This window comes from Hyperolius riggenbachi, chromosome 11 (genome assembly GCF_040937935.1).
Source record: "Hyperolius riggenbachi isolate aHypRig1 chromosome 11, aHypRig1.pri, whole genome shotgun sequence".
NCBI lineage: Eukaryota > Metazoa > Chordata > Amphibia > Anura > Hyperoliidae > Hyperolius > Hyperolius riggenbachi.
Window position 1 is genome coordinate 105684249 of NC_090656.1, and position 17979 is coordinate 105702227.

Consider the following 17979-nt stretch of genomic DNA (forward strand, 5'->3'; position numbering starts at 1 on the left):
GCAGTTTGCCACAAGCCATGTGGGGGACACAGCAAACATGTGGAAGAAGGTGCTCTGGTCAGATGAGACCAAAATGGAACTTTTTGGCCAAAATGCAAAACGCTATGTGTGGCGGAAAACGAACACTGCACATCACTCTGAACACACCATCCCCACTGTCAAATATAGTGGTGGCTGCATCATGCTCTGGGGGTGCTTCTCTTCGACAGGGAAGCTGGTCAGAGTTGATGAGAAGATGGATGGCGCCAAATACAGGGCAATCTTGGAAGAAAATCTCTTGGAGTCTGCAAAAGACTTGAGACTGTGGCGGAGGGTCACCGTCCGGCAGGACAACGACCCTAAGCATAATGCAAGGGCAACAATAGAATGGTTTAAAACAAAACATATCCATGTGTTAGAATGGCCCAGCCTAAGTCCAGATCTAAATCCAATCAAGAATCTGTGGCAAGATCTGAAAACTGCTGTTCACAAATGCTGTCCATCTAATCTGACTGAGCTGGAGCTGTTTTGCAAAGAAGAATGGGCAAGGATTTTAGTCTCTAGATGTGCAAAGCTGGTAGAGACATACCCTAAAAGACTGGCAGCTGTAAAGGTGGTTCTACAGAGTATTGACTCAGGGGGCTGAATTATTACGCACACCCCACTTTGCAGTTATTTTTTTCGATCCACTTCTCACATGTACACTACTTTGTATTTGGTCTTTCATTTGGAATTCCAATAATATTGATTCATGTTTGTGGCAGTAATATGACAAAATGTGGAAATCTTCAATGGGGCTGAATACTTTTGCAAGCCACTGTATGTACCCAAGGGCTGATACTCACATTTTTTGTTACTGAAGGCTTTGCAATGCTTTGCCATTCAAATTAGTCCCCTGTCATGTAAATAGGTACTTTTTAGTGCACAAATCCAAGTGGCTGAACCTCTAATTATATTTGCTTACTATTTACCATTTACATATTGCACTTTAACCAACATAATCCCTAGTGCAATGTACATTATTCTTTTTACTAACATCTCATGTCATTTCACTGCTATAGTTGCCCTTTGGAGGCCACAACAAGCCACCAGAAATGGTTACCATTGATTTCAATGGAATTTCTATTCGGTATCTTCAGAACCCAAAACTTTTTTTTTCCTTTTAGTCCAAACTGTCCTAGAATTAAATAAAGGTGTTTGAACATGAACAATACTGCATATAGTCTAGAACAGGCATGGGCAAAATTGGCCCTCCAGCTGTTAAGGAACTACAAATCCCACAATGCATTTGCCTTTATGAGTCATGACTGTGGCTGTCAGACTCCTGCAATGCATTGTGAGACTTTTAGTTCCTCAACAGCTGGAGGGCCAAGTTTGCCCATGCCTGCTCTAGAACAAGATGGGTGTTCCGCCAATATGGACAATCATTTTAGACAAGACTAATTTGAAATCATGAATCAAACATCCTGTTCACCAGCTTGCTACATCAGCTTCAATTAAAGTTTATGGGCCGTGTAGTTGTACTTTTTTCATAAGTAGGTAGGCTCAATCATTTACCAAAAGGCACTGTAGGGTCGTGCCTACAGGCGCCTGATAATGGAAAGGAGGCCCACTCCCCTTCACGAGTGCCTCTCTTCCTCCCTATGCAGATACCCAAGTGGAGCATAAATGAGAGGTTAATCACCAAGCTCTCAGGATTCCACTGACGAAATCTCCCTTTAGTTAGGGGCACATCTAGCTACCTAATACCTGGGACACCGCTAGCTACTTAGTATTAGGTGGACAGAGGTACACTCAGTATTAAGGGAAACCTGTGGCTACCTACACTGGACAGGGGAAGTCAGGGAGAAGTGGCAATGGGGCCGGCCAGCACAATTGTGGTGCAGATGGCAGGGGTTTGTAGGCTTGTGAGGGTGAAGTGCAGTGTGCTAGAACATCTGTGCCTATAGGCTCCTGTGATGAAAATCCAAGACTGACCATTGTGCAAAGCTGTTTTGGCAATTCTGGTGGCCAAGACAAGGCACCTTTTTTTCTCCCCCAATTCTTGTGAACAGTAAGATTGTAGTCTACCTTGACTGGTTTTATAGACACCGGGCACCAATAAATCTATTTTTACCAGGGCACCTCACCTGTGCATACCCACCTAGCAAATCCTTCGTATAATTATGAATGGTGTGTAGCCACATTGTAAAAAAACATTATACTGTTTATATACAGCCTGGGTCTTTACATGTCCTGTGAAAACAATGGCCTCAATTCACTAAGCTTATCTCCTGTCTTTAATAACGTTTCTAGAGTTGTTACCATGGTGATAAGGCATGTAGTATTCAGGAAACATTTTACCTCAGGCAAACCTAAAGTTAACTCTTCTGTCTTTAAGTTAACTCTCCAATCCTTAAAATAACTCCAGTGTTAAAGACAGGCTTTTAATTGTGTGTGAAAATAACTACAGAGGAGGTAAATTAACTACAGAGGAGGTAAATTAACTACAGAGGAGGTAACGTAAGGAATGAAGAGATGAGATAACTCTCTCAGGCCTGGTGCACACCAGAGGAGTTTTTCTGAGAGTTTTGAGTTTTTAAATCTGCTGCTAATGTTATCCTATGTGTCTGTGCACACTGGAGCAATGAGGTTTTGTAAAAAACCCCATAGCATGACATTGGGAAGAGCTTTTGAAACCTCTAAAAGCTCTTCCCAATGTAATGCTATGGAGTTTTTTACAAAACCTCATTGCTCCAGTGTGCACAGACACATAGGATAACATTAGCAACAGATTGAAAAACTCAAAACGCTCAGAAAAACTCCTCTGGTGTGCACCAGGCCTTAGGCCTGGTGCACACCAAAAACCGCTAGCAGATCCGCAAAATGCTAGCAGATTTTGAAACGCTTTTTCTTCTTTTTCGGCAGCGTTTCAGCTAGCATTTTGCGGTTTGTGAAGCGTTTTTGGTGTAGTAGATTTCATGTATTGTTACAGTAAAGCTGTTACTGAACAGTTACTGTAACAAAAACCGCCCGGCAAACCGCTCTGAAGTGCCGTTTTTCAGAGCGGTTCGCGTTTTTCCTATACTTAACATTGAGGCAGAAACGCATCCGCAATCCAAAATCTGCAGCAGCCCTGGAGTATGCGTTTCAGCAAAACGCCTCCCGCTCTGGTGTGCACCAGCCCATTGAAATACATTACCCTAGCGGATCCGCACCCGCAAGCGGATCACAAACCGCAGCCAAAACGCTCTGGTGTGCACTAGGCCTCCCTGTGTGGAGGTAAGTTTTCTCTTGCCTTATTATCTCCAGCATGATCTTAGTGAATTTAGGCCATTGTCCTGAAAATACAGAAGAGTTACAACAATCAATCCATACCAATCTAATAATGGGTACGATTTAATGTGTTACACTTTTGTATATAAGGTATATGAAAATAAATCTTAGCATTTCCTTTGTTTAACACATTCCACTATTTTTCTTTTTTTGTACCATGATGCAATTTTCTTTCTCTGATGCTGAGTTTGAAAACTAAAAGAATGGATTAAAAAATAAATACATCAACTAAGATAGCTTAATTAGCACGTATCATTTTTATGATACTCAGGGCTCCTTTGTTATGCTAATTGGCAATGCAAATTTAAGTGTCAAAATAGCTCTGTGGTTCCCCTCCCTGCAGGATTCATCCCATAAACCTGCTTGGTTTGCCTATGCCTAAAAACTGCTCTGCCATTGTGCCTGACAACCCATTTCTCTGTTCAAGTGAGCTGAGTATTGCTAATTTAGGCTTATTGGTGGTGAAAGTGCTGATCACCATAATAAAAAGGATTGCTATTTCTTAAATATGGCGTTATAAATGTGTAAAACAAATCAAATTGCAGTATCACATTAGAAAAAGCAGAAGAAATATATGGCAACATTCAAATGTGTACCTTGCATACAAAAAGTAGTTTTGTTTATATTAGTAACTGACATTCTTTTCCACATGTTTGAAAACCATGCCAAGGACAATTACTGTATTGTTTCCAAAGCACTGAGAAATAACAGGAAAGGACTTCAAATAAAAGAAAAAGCCACAGCTAAGGACTAGTGAAGTGGAGTAAGTAGGAAGAAACAATGATACAAAGTAGAAAGCGTTGTTTGTCGACTTAGACAAACACTGTAACAGGTGGGGACGAGTGCTGTAAAAACCGCACAGGAGATTTGGGCGCAGCCAGCACCACCATAGACCGTAGTGGGAATTACGGCTATAGCGGTGCTCAGTGAGTGATTTGAGCGCCGTCAGAAGATGGAGCACAGATCATTACAACACTGTCATTTGGCCGCCAGCAATAGCTGTAAGCCGAATTACATCTTTCCCCCACTATCCATGGCGGCCTGGAGGGGGTAAAATAATTAACTTTTACAGGAGCAGGGTAAGCCTTTTAACGGCTTCAGGGCCCATTCTCAGTTAGGCGATTAGCGGCTAAAATCACCCGTGCAAAACGGTAGCGCTAAGCACGGACGTTTTACTACTTTTAAGTGTGAATGGGCCCGTACTCTGCACCCAAATCTCCCGGCGGCAGTTTCATAGCTATGCAGTGGGGATATCATTCTGTCCTTATTCATGTGTGCCTGTCTACATTTATTTTATATAAAAAACGTGAGATAAAGAGAGTAGGGGTATGTCTTGAGCAAACACAGATTCAGATGATTAGTGCAAAAAATACAAAACTTTTATAAATCAAATAATATTTAAAATCACAGGTAGGCTCCCTGCCCCCCACCACCGATCTCCCCCCCCCCCTTTAAACCCAAAAGTGAAAAGACCTCCTAGAAGACCCCACTTATTTGCTTAGTTGCAGCTGCACAGCCAAAAAAATATATCCAAAGAGATTCATATATCAGTTCAGTTCAGCATGTTATCTGGCCATACATAGTACATGCAAAAAAGATACACTGCATATAAAGTCCAAAAAACTAGACTACTTGTCCACTGAAGAAACTTGAACGGATTATATATATATATATATATATATAAAATATATATATATACTGTATATATATATATATATATATATATATATATATATATATATATATATATATATATTTTACAACGAACGCTACAAAAGTATGGATGGGCACAGTATATTGTACATTGGATCCGCTTTGGCCGTCTAGGTTGGGAACCCAGTATTTTGTGAACCTAGCCAAGCCTTATACTCCTTGCCATTTTCTTCATCTGTCTCTCGCCTCTCTCACTCATTTCTCTCTCTACAGCCTCTCTCTACTCTTAACCTTTCTCCATCTTTAACCTTTTCTTTTCTTGATCCCTCTCTTTCTCCTCTCAACCTCGCTCCCATAACCTCTTTCTCTCTTCCGGCAACATTTCTACACATCAACTGATTTTTTTCCTCTGCCCTCAGCCACTCTTTCTCCTAAACCCCTCAGCCTCGCTTTCTCTTCAGCCTCTCTCACCACCAATCTTTTTCTTTGCTAACGTTTTCCCTACACAACCACTGTCTCTCACCAAAGATACCTTTTATTTTGTTTATCTTTCTCTTGATGAACTTTGTCTATCTCCCCCTCCCCAATTTGCTTATCAGAATATTTCTGCTTCTTCATTAACTAAGCATAATAATTCTAGACCTACAGCTCATTCTTTTCATAGAATTCCTTGGCCCAAACAAGTACGATTTTTACTAATCTTGGCAGTAAGGTATGTTTTTACTTAGTGTATATATTGGCATTTGAAGCAATTAGCTATTTCATCTATATGTTTGATGAAACGAGAGGACTCCACCAGAGAAGATGTATTTTTGGTGTCAAAGTTGAAGAGATGTGGGGAAATGGGGAGGGCTGGGAGGGGAAATGGGCAAAGTATTTCCTGTTGTAGAAAATTTAGTAATAAACTGAATGATCACAGTCTAGACACAGATAATGTGGATATTTACATACTTTCTCTAGTGAAAACAAAACACAAAAATAAAACAAAAAACCCTCTTCTTAAACTGTAGGATCCTGATGAGAATGAGGATGTTACAGAAAATGATGAACACAAAGATCAGGAAGTGTTCATCCATAATCAGGTAAGAAACTTGCACAAATTTCTGAGTGTATCTTCATTCCTTCTTACTGAGCCTGATTCCTGTTTTCATAGCACCGTTTTAAGTCAAAGCAATGCATCTCTATGGTTACACCACCTGAACATCATCTGTCTAAAAACAGGTATCAAAAATGAAAATTAAAAAGGGGAGGAGGGGATAACAGAGATCTGGTAAAAGCTCTGAATTTACTCTCAAATGATCCCAGCTATACTAGAGAAAATACAATATCTAACTGGAGGTTCCCAATGTAGAATAAATATGTATATGGTATATCCACTTCAAAAACTTTGTAGGTATCCTACCTTGTGGATGCTACGATCTGGTCAAAGAGGATTGTGGAGATCGGGATAAAATTTGAATCATTTTTAATATTTGCACTTGACAGGGTGATTTACGGCGATAGCTGCTTCTGCAGGTCAGTAACCGTGCCTCCAAATAGGAGTGTCTATGAGCCTCGGGCGCTGCAAATATTGCAAATTTGCAAGGATTGCAAGTATTAAAAACAATTTGAATTTTATCCTGCTCTCCACAATCCTCATTGTCCAGATCGTGGAATCCACAAGGTAGGATACCTGCTAAGTTTTTGTAGTGGATATACCATATACATATTTATTCTACATCGGGCGCCTCCAGTTAGATATAGTACTGCATATATCCCTATGTAGGGGGGCGGGGGGGTTGTACCTGGGAAGACTCCCAGTACCGTAAATCCTTTTTTTGTGCAGCGACCATCAACGTATTGACCATAGCCGAGTGGTGACGGTATTTCTCCTCATAAAGCAACCAACCTTTGTGAGTGTACATACCACTATCCTTTCCTTTTTCCTGGTAACCTAACAATATTGCGCCAGATTGGTCTCCTGGTCTCTTTGTGTTTTTTGTGCATACTAGTGAAAAAGACAATAGGGCTGACCTGAGGTCAACAGAAGACAAACTGTTGGCCAAACTGACGTTGACTCGAGTCTGATTTCAAACTGAAGTCAATCATCCATGTACATTATTTCTGAGATATATTTACCTTATATAGAGAGCAGAATAAATCAGCAGCAATCACGTGGCTTGTCAGCATAAACTGAGCAGCTCCACATCCATAGGGAAGCAATACAGTAAGGGTTGTTTTTTTCCCCTGAAAAGGTCTCACCTTGAGATGCAGGCTACAGCAGTGTCCCACTTAATATAGCTAGGGACTGGGCTAATGGCAATCTGCCTTTGCGCCTCCTAGGGCTACTTCGCATTTCCAGATGATAGGATTAGGGATGATCAATGAGGCGTACATACAAAAAGGGCACCTAGAAAAAAGGGTGCGGGATATAGCTGAAATTATAAGTGTTAATCTAAAACAGTATTTTCCGTTTATAGCTTATAAATGAAAATCAAGTGCTAAATATGTTGAATAAACAGAAATGAAACTGCAAAATACCGTCTATAGCCCAAAAAAAAAAGGATATGGGAAATGAAACTGCAAAATACCGTCTATAAGAAAATTTGATAATTACACTTTAATTAAGCATAGTAATACAATTGTAGATATTACAGGTATTTTACTGCAACTATACCTAATTGTACTCTCACACAGATCTCTCCCTATCCCAATCCGTAACCCCTAGACCCCCCCTTTGTGGAAATATACATAACTTAATAAATTGTATATATTACAAATATTGTACTGTAACTTTACCTAACCCTAATCTCACACAGAGCCCTCCGTGTACCTATCCCTAACCCCTAGACCCCCCCTGGTGGTGCCAGAGGCGTAGCTAGGGCTTTCAGCGCCCGGGGACAAAGACTATTAATGCGCCCCCTAAGGTGAAGGGTGCGGCATGCCGCGCCAAGAAGGGGCGTGGTCACACATTAAATGTGGGCGTGGTTATGGGTGGAGCCAAATGTACAGGAAGTTAACAGGCTCACGCTCACCCACCCTCCCTCAGTATGTACCTTCCAGCATGTTCCAAGACAAATTCAGCAATCATGAGCCCCCCCCCCCCCCCCCCCCATCAAGACAAATTGAGCAATCATGAGCAATCATGGGGCCCCAACATGACCAACTCAGCAATCATGAGGCCCCCAACAAGACAAATTTAGCAATCATGAGGCCCCCAACAAGACAAATTCAGCAATCATGAGGCCCCCAACAAGACAAATTCTGCGATCTTGAGGCCCCCGACAAATCATAAGGCCCCCAACAAGACAAATTCAGTAACCATGAGGCCCCCAACAAGACAAATTCAGCAGTCATGAGGCACATAAATAGACAGCATTTCACATAAATAGGCAGATGCCCCGTTAATATGGTAGACACCTCTCACCTGGCAGCAGTTCCCCAAAATACACTCAATCTGACAGCAGTGGTTCCCCAAAAATAGGTAGCCCCAGGTCTATAGGTGTCCCCAGAATAGGTGGCCAGCAGTATAGATTTCCCCAGAATAGGTGGCCAGCGGTATAGATGTCCCCAGAACAGGTAGCCAGGGGTAGAGATGTCCACAGAACAGGTAGCCAGGGGTATATGTGCCCAGTATATGTAGGGAGGGGTATATGTCCCCAGTATATGTAGCCAGAGGTATATGTGCCCAGTATATGTAGCCAGGGGTATATGTGCCCAGTATATGTAGCCAGGGGTATAGGGGCCCAGTATATGTAGCCAGGGTATATATGCCCAGTATATGTAGCCAGGGGTATAATATGTGCCCAGTATATATAGTCAGGGGTATATGTGCCCAGTATATGTAACCAGGGGTATATGTGCCCAGTATATGTAGTCAGGGTTATATGTGCCCAGTATATGTAGCCAGGGGTATATGTGCACAGTATATGTAGCCAGGGGTATATGTGCCCAGTAAATGTAGGCAGGGTTATATGTCCCCAGTATATGTAGGCAGGGGTATATGTCCCAGTATATGTAGGCAGTGGTATATGTGCCCAGTATATGTAGGCAGGGGTATATGTGCCCAGTATATGTAGCTAGGGGTATATGTGCACAGTATATGTAGCCAGGGGTATATGTGCCCAGTAAATGTAGGCAGGGTTATATGTGCCCAGTATATGTAGGCAGGGGTATATGTCCAAGTATATGTAGGCAGGGGTATATGTGCCCAGTATATATAGCCAGGGGTATATGTGCCCAGTATATGTAGCCAGGGGTATATGTGCCCAGTATATGTAGCCAGGGGTATATGTTTCCAGTATATATAAGCAGGGGTACATGTGCCCAGTATATGTAGTCAAATGTATATGTCCCCAGTCTATGTAGTCAGGGGTATATGTCCCCAGAATAGGTAGTCAGGGGTATATGGGTCCCCTGTATATGTAGCCAGGGGTATATGTGCCCAGTATATGTAGTCAGGGGGTATATGTGCCCAGTATATGTAGTCAGGGGGTATATGTGGCCAGTATATGTAGTCAGGGGGTATATGTGCCCAGGATATATGTAGCCAGGGGTAAATGTGCCGAGTATATGTAGCCAGGGGTATATGTGCCCAGTATATGTAGTAAGGGGGTATATGTGCCCAGTATATGTAGTCAGGGGGTATATGTGCCCAGTATATGTAGTCAGGGGGTATATGCGCCCAGTATATGTAGCCAGGGGTATATGTGCCCAGTATATGTAGTCAGGGGGTATATGTGCCCAGTATATATGTAGCCAGGGGTATATGTGCCCAGTATATGTATCCTGGGGTATATGTGCCCAGTATATGTAGTCAGGGGGTATATGTGCCCAGTATATGTAGTTAGGGGGTATATGTGCCCAGTATATATGTAGCCAGGGGTATATGTGCCCAGTATATGTAGCCAGGGGTATATGTGCACAGTATATGTAGTCAGGGGAATATGTGCCCAGTATATGTAGTCAGGGGTATATGTGCCCAGGATATATGTAGCCAGGGGTAAATGTGCCAAGTATATGTAGCCAGGGGTATATGTGCCCAGTATATGTAGTAAGGGGTATATGTGCCCAGTATATGTAGTCAGGGGGTATATGTGCCCAGTATATGTAGTCAGGGGGTATATGCGCCCAGTATGTGTAGTCAGGGGGTATATGTGCCCAGTATATGTAGTCAGGGGGTATATGTGCCCAGTATATGTAGTCAGGGGGTATATGTGCCCAGTATATATGTAGCCAGGGGTATATGTGCCCAGTATATATAGCCTGGGGTATATGTGCCCAGTATATGTAGTCAGGGGGTATATGTGCCCAGTATATGTAGTTAGGGGGTATATGTGCCCAGTATATATGTAGCCAGGGGTATATGTGCCCAGTATATGTAGCCAGGGGTATATGTGCCCAGTATATGTAGTCAGGGGTATATGTGCCCAGTATATGTAGTCAGGGGGTATATGTGCCCAGTATATGCAGTCAGGGGGTATATGTGCCCAGTATATATGTAGCCAGGGGTACATGTGCCCAGTATATGTAGCCAGGGGTATATGTGCCCAGTATATGTACACAGGGGGTATATGTGCCCAGTATCTGTAGTCAGGGGGTATATGTGCCCAGTATATGTAGTCAGGGGGTATATGTCCCCAGAATAGGTAGTCAGGTGTGTGTCCCAGCAGGGGAGCAGCGCAGTGGAGAGAGAGCTGTGAGCAGCGGTGAGGAAGGGGGGCCATCTCCCCCCCCTTCCCTCACCTTAGGGGGCTCTCCCTCGCTCGCTCTCCCCTCCAGAAGTAACGTCCGGGTGGCTGGCAGCGGCAGGCGGAACTTACCTGCGTCTCGTCACAGCGCGGAATGGATTTGCCGCTACTCTGGTCTGGTCCAGACCAGAGCAGCGGCTGCGGCACCCGAACTTTCAGCGCTGGAGCGAGACGGAGGTAAGTCCCGCCCGCCGCTGCCAGCCACCCGGACATTACTTCTGGAGGGGAGAGCGAGCGAGGGAGAGCCCCCTAAGGTGAGGGAAGGGAGGGAAACGTCCGCCCTTCCCCACTGTGCCCATAGCTCTCCCTCTTCTCTGCGCTGCTCCCCTCCCTAACCCTAACCACCCACCTGGTGGTGCCTAAACCTAACCATTCCCCTGGTGGTGCCTAACCCTAACCATCCCCACTGCACAAACACCCTTACACACATATAAACAATAATATATTTCATCCTTAAAATACTTCACTACAAATAACATGAGTAGAATAATTTATATATTTTAAATAAAATCACATACACATTAAAAATATTATAAATAGAAAAAGTTATGTATGTATCCTCTATAAAAAAAAACCTGTGGTCCTGCGTCATGCTGTCCCTGTGTAGCTGGGTCCGTGCTTTTTGCAACTGTGCATGTGCGCAGCACGGACCCGGACAGCAGTTGGGACCGGAGGATGGGGACAGTGAGCCGGGAGGGCAGATGGGTACACGCGCGAAGTTGAAAAAAAAAAAACAGACCTAGAGCCTGTTTTTAAACAGGCTTGAGTCTACTAGTAATAGAATAATTAGCCTTACAATCACGTACGCATTTAAAAATCTTAAAATAGCGGTGATATTAAAAGTGATATAAAGTATTAGTAAGATAATAAATCTGAAAACTATAATCGACGCATTATAATTCTGAAAACAAGGTTAATACCAAAAGCAATGTATTTTAAGCTTTATCCCTAATACTTGTCTAATTGGACTGTACAGAGATGGGCCAATCACAGGGCATATGCAAATTAAGCTCTACCCAGCATGCTCATGGTGATATAACTAACAATCACTTGATTAGGATTTAAGTCATAAACTAAAACAAACAAATATATTCATAATGAACAAATCATACAATAGCCTCTAAAAGCTATTAACAAAACCCCTCTATCCCTTTATATTTATAGCTTATATAGGGAGTGAGAGGGAAACAGAGATATGAGAAACTTTCCATATGTTTTGACATTTGAAATCCCGCCACCTGTCCACCGTCCAGTGTTGCATAGATAGTACTGGGATAGTGCTGTGATTGAGTCACAGCACAAACCTCATCATCATTTGACCCCTCCCCCCCCCCCCCCCGGTGCCCCCGCTCTGCCGTTCCATGATCTTCGACTTCTGACAGAACGTCGATGCGGTGGAGAGGAAGCGGCAGTATATCCCCTTAGCCGCCTCTATGATCTCCTCTCCACCTTCTCCTTCGTCCTTGCCCTGTCTTGCAGCTCTCACTATGCAGCAGGAGAGCTGTAAAGCATGACCGCAGGCAGAGCATCTAGTGTAGGAGCGGTACAAATATTGCGCTTGTGCGTCCTCTTGTGGCAATCATCTGTCCACTGCTCTACACTAAAGAACAGATGTAACAAATGTATTACAGAAGTTGGTGCTGACCCGGAAGTAAGTAGAGGGTCAGTGCAATTACTGTGCCCGTGCAGAAATTGAGATATGTAGTTACAGACGAGTGGGGGAGCAGGAGTACCCAATATGATGGTCAGGGAAATCCTAATAAGGTAAGTAATTGTGTCATGTTTTTCCCCCGATAGGTGATTTTTATGGATTCAGGTGTACCAATAAAAGAACTTTAATACAAGATGTGGTGCTGCGGACTACTCCTTTAAATACTGCTGACTCAGCAGGATCACGGAATCTACTCTGCTTAGCACACGTCTTCTCCCTATTGGCTGCTGGTCCACTACGCTTCTACTTGTAAAACATGCCAACGCACCGCGCCAGTGTGAAAGGGGCCTGAATTGAAAAAAATACAGAGGCTGTCATATTCATTCTCTAATAAACAATGCCAGTTGCCAGACTTTTGTTCTGATGGTTTGCCTTTAATACTACAGTATAAGTCACTGGCTCAGAATTAGCATGCAAATTAGATACTCTGGCCCTGGTCTGACTCCGTTGGTTGCATGCTCGTTGCAAGTGTGTGACTCAAAAACAACTCAAAAGCTCAGCATGACAGCCAGGCAACTGGCATTGTTTATGAGGAAATGAAGCTGGCAGCCTCTGTATTACTCTCACTTCAGGTTTATTTTATTTTACAAAAGTTCAAAATTGTGCCTTACGAGTTCACATTGTAACTGCAAGTTTAACGTAAAAATTACTAATATGCAAAATTCGAGCTCATTACTAATTATAGAAATATACCATATATACTCAAGTATAAGCTTAGTTTTTGATGGCAAAAAAGTGGCTCAAAAGTGGTCTCTCGGCTTATACTCGAGTCATTATCTTTAGTGACGCCCCAACAGAAAAAACAGCTGCCTATACAGAGGGATGAGCTGCATGCTGGCAGCCTCCCTCCTCCCCGCTGCCATGTGCAGAGTGCTCGGTATCTCAGTATCTGTTCTGTTGCTGTGTAAAATCCTCCCCTCCGGCTGGCACTGCCAGACCGGAGTGTGTGGTATGTGTACCGTGTAGACTTCTCTGTGTTCTCTTCTGGGTGTCCCTGTGCAGAGCAGTGGTGCATGCTCCCTTCACTCACCTTGTTCTGTGCTGCGCTGGGATTCCTTGGTTTGGCGGTGTGTGCTGTATAGACTTCTGTGTTCTCTCCTGAGTGTCCCTGTTGGGATGTGCATGCAACCATTACTCACATTTTTCTGTGCTGCAGATCCCTCAGCTTGGCCTGTCAATAGTAGTCTAGTTGCTATGACGCTCTCTAGCGGCACTGCAGGAGTCATGGCAATGAGACAGGCCAGGCCGAGGCATTCCAGTGCAGGGCAGAACGGGTGATGGAGGCCGATCTGTGTGGGGCACTCGGGAGAGAACACGGAGGTCTGTGCGGTGCACATGTTGCTGGGCTGAGGGATTCCATCGCACCGCAGAATGGGGTGAGTGATGGGGCCACGCGCTGCTGCTCTGTGTGGAGCACTCGGGAGAGGACTTTGCGGTACACATGTTCTACACATTCCAGTCTGGTAATGGGGGTGGAGGCAGGGGGCCCAGGGGGAATTTACATGGCTGGAATATAGATGCCGAGCACTCTGCGCTTGGCAGATGGAGCAAGTGAAGCGGCTGTCAGCGCGCAGCTCATATTTCTGTATATGCAGCTTAAAAACTCAGCAGCAGCGTCTGCATGTCCTACCCTCGGCTTATGCTCGAGTCATTCATTTTTACATAGTTTTATGGGTAAAAGTTGGGGGGGTCGGCCTATACTCACGTCGGATTATACTTGAGTAAATATGGCATTTGCTTTGAATTCATTTAACCTAAAATTATTTTGCTATTTTACAGGAGCTGAGGATATCTGGAGGAACTGGCATAAACAGGTAAATCTTAGTCATTCCGCTGAGACTGTGGCAGAAATAATTGTTTGGTCCTCTGCTAAGCTTGTAAGTTTACCCACTTACAAACAAACGAACAGTATGCCATTTTATGGTGGTTTCATTTTAATCAAGAGAGATTGGTTATCTGCCAAAGATTCAAGAAAAAAATATCATCCTTCCTATGCATTAGTTTCTTAAAGTCAATGGGAATCCCTGTAACAAAACAAAAGTCAGATACTTACCTAAGGAGAGAGAAGGCTCTGGGTCCTATAGAGCCTTCCATCTCCTCTCCTGGCGCCTGTTCCAGCTCAGGATCCCCCATAGCAGCATTCGACCAATTCGGTCAAATGCTGCTATCTTCGCTGCCGAAGGGAGGCTTCGGAAGTCTTCGGGAGCCCGAGTGCTCCCGAAGACGGGCCGCTCCGTACTGCGCACGCATGATCGCCCTCTACCACGTCATTGCGCATGCGCAGTATGGAGCCGCCGAAGTCCCCCACGGCGGGGGATTTGAACGGAGGATCAGGAGACGGAAGGCTCATTAGACCTAGAGCCTTCCCTCTCCTTAGGTAAGTATCTGACTTTTGTTTTTGTAAAAAAAGATTCCCATTGACTTTAAAGTTGAATCTGAGGTGAGAGTTTTATGGAGGCTGCTATATTTAGTTCCGATAAAGCAATACCAGTTGCCTGGCTATCCTGCTGATTGCTTGCCTCTTACACTTTCAGCTATAGACTCTGAACAAGCATGCAGCAGATCAGGTGTTCCTGACATTATTGTCAGAACCGACAAGATTAGCTGTATGCTTGTTTCTGGTGTACTTCAGACACTACAGCAGTCAAATAGACCAGCAGGGCTGCCAGGCAACTTGTACTGCTTAAAAGGAAACAAGCATGGCAGCCTTCACATCACTCTCACCTCGAATTCACGTTAATGTAGGTGTTGTCACACCGATGGGAACTTAGGGGGCATACATCAAATAAGGGTGCCAGGAAAAAAGGGTGTGGGGTATTGCTGAGATTTTATGATATTGTCTATAAAAATATTTTTATCATTTCTTCATGTAATAAAATCTGAAAATATTGTCTATAACAATAAAAATGAAAATATATGTACAATTGTAATACCTATAGTAAAACATTGGCAAATATTACCGCTATTTTACTACAACTAAAGCTAGCCCTACTCTCACACAGGCATACATTTGAAAAGGGCACCTAGAAAAAAGGGCGCCTGATATGAAGAAAAAAGCCAGATTCAGCCACAAACAGGGGCGTAGCAATAGGGGGTGCAGAGGTAGCGACCGCATTGGGGCCCTTTGGCCAGAGGGGCCCTCCTTCAACTGTAGTATTAGCTCTTTATTGGTCCTGTGCTCATAATAATCACTTCTGTAGATACTTTGAATAGTGGTAATCATCAACAAACTTCTCCCCATCCTCTTCTTGCACCTACGCCACTGGCTATAAAAGGCACATGGTGTAGCCGAGATGCCAAAATTGGCTACAAATAGCACCTGGTGAAGCCGAAAAAGCTAGTTTTAGTTTATAAAAAAAGGATGCTGTTTTAGCTTAACCAGCTGAGCGGTCTGGACGAGCTCAGCTCGTCCAACACCGCCAGCGGCTGCCGCTCAGGCCCTGCTGGGCCGATTTTGATGAAATAAAAAGCAGCACACGCAGCCGGCACTTTGCCAGCCGCGTGTGCTGCCTGATCGCCGCCGCTCTGCGGCGATTCGCCGCGAGCAGCGGCGAAAGAGGGCCCCCCTAGCCGCCTGAGCCCAGCGTAGCCGGAACAAAAAGTTCCGGCCAGCGCTAAGGGCTGGATCGGAGGCGGCTGACGTCAGGACGTCGGCTGACGTCGATGACGTCACTCCGCTCGTCGCTATGGCGACGATATAAGCGAAACAAGGAAGGCCGCTCATTGCGGCCTTCCTTGTTTATTCTGGGCGCCGGAGGCGATCGGAAGATCGCCTCCGGAGCGCCCTCTAGTGGGCTTTCATGCAGCCAACTTTCAGTTGGCTGCATGAAATAGTTTTTTTTTTATTTAAAAAAAACCCTCCCGCAGCCACCCTGGCGATTTAATCAGAACGCCAGGGTGGTTAAATTTGTTGGACTAAAAAAGGGTGCTGCATATAGCCGAGAAATTAATGTAGCCAAGAAAAGTGAAAGAGCTGAGAAAATTGATTATTATGACCTAACTTCTCCCTACTCTCACACAGAACCCTCCCCTGGTGGTGCCTATTAGAGATGGCCCAAACGGTTCACAGGCGAACGGTTCCTGGCGAACTTCGGTGGTTAGCAAACTTTTCCGGTAGTTCGGTTTGCCCCCATAGTGCATCATAAGGGTCAACTTTGACCCTCTACATCACAGTCAGCAGGCACATTGTAGCCAATCAGGCTACACTCCCTCCTGGAGACCCCCCACCCCTTAAAAAAAGCAGGCAGCATCAGGCTTTTCACTCACTCGTGTGCCTGCAGTAATCAGAGAAGGGAGAAGCGAAAGCTGTTGTGCTTAGACCTATAGGGAAAGCTTTGTTAGGGCTCTTGTAGGCTTCTTAGCTTGGTCCTTGCTGATTCTTATTGCTAAAAAAGCACCCCTTAACAGCTCTTTTGAGAGCTAATCTTGTTCTTGTGATCTTTTTTTTTTGTGTCTGTGTCCCACAGACACTTGTGTTGCATAGACAGCCTTGGTAATTCCTACTGTGTGTGCCACTGTCAGGCCCAGCACATTCAGTGACTACCTGTGTGTGTGACAGGTGCACATTGTAATACCCATCACTGCATATACCTACCTGTTGTTCACTTCAGTGCACCCACCTACCTATGTGAGTGCACGCAGTGTCACTGTGCCTGTCCGGTACCTGTCTGTGGCCCATATGCAATTCACTTTTTCACCTGAGTTTTCTCCTAGGTGATAATTTTAAACTTGTCAATAAAATGCCTTTTAAGCCACCAGAAAGCAAGAACATACTGAAAATAAATTTAATAGTACTTTTTTACCTACTTTTTCGTACTTTTTGAAATTGAAAAGTGTTGAAAAGTTATTTTAAATGGAAGATGTAAAATTATCTCCTAGTAGAAAACTCATGTGAAAAAGTGAATTGCATATGGGCCTGTGTGTGACAGGTGCACATTATAATACCCATCACTGCATATACCTACCTGTTGTTCACAGTGCACCCACCTACCTACGTGAGCGCATGCACCTACCTACGTGAGCGCACACAGTGTCTCTGTGCCTGTCCGGTACCTGTCTGTGTGTGACAGGTGCACATTATAATACCCATCACTGCATATACAGTACCTACCTGTTGTGTTCAGTGCACTTACCTAACTACATGACCGCACGCAGTGGGATATACCACTCCGTGCATACCTGTTAACTGCACCTGTGTGACTGCACATTGTATTAGTCAAGCCAGTGCATACCTTTCACTTGAATGGATGGCAGACTTGTCCTCTATAACAGATTCTCGTTAAAGGCAAGTGGTGTCATCTCTGGCACACAGCGCTGGGTCAAGGGTCCATCTGACCACAGATTCCTGGTCTGCAAAGCACGGTCAGGGCACAGGTACATTACTTATACAGCAAATGGGTCCTTACTTGGATGTGTGGTGGTGGTACTAGCCGGTTCTCAGGCTCCCACTCCAGACCGGAATCGAACCCTGATTCTCCGGCCATTACCCGTGGTCACTCACAATGGCAGACTTGCCCTCCATAACAGATTCTCATTATAGGTACTGAACAGCCAGCAGAAAATGTAATTTTAAAAAAAAATAGATGTTAGCTT

The 17979-nt window shown here is 44.2% G+C and overlaps 1 protein-coding gene across 4 annotated transcripts in view; it reads left to right on the forward strand.

Moving 5' to 3' along the window:
* LOC137538150 (PRKC apoptosis WT1 regulator protein-like) overlaps positions 1–17979 on the forward strand; it is an 83487-nt gene that overhangs the window by 19807 nt on the left and 45701 nt on the right. For all 4 annotated transcript variants that reach the window (XM_068260174.1, XM_068260173.1, XM_068260175.1 and 1 more), the window contains 2 exons: positions 5958–6029; positions 14167–14201. In XM_068260174.1, the coding sequence (XP_068116275.1) occupies positions 5958–6029; positions 14167–14201 (107 nt within the window). The remainder of the gene's footprint in view (positions 1–5957; positions 6030–14166; positions 14202–17979) is intronic.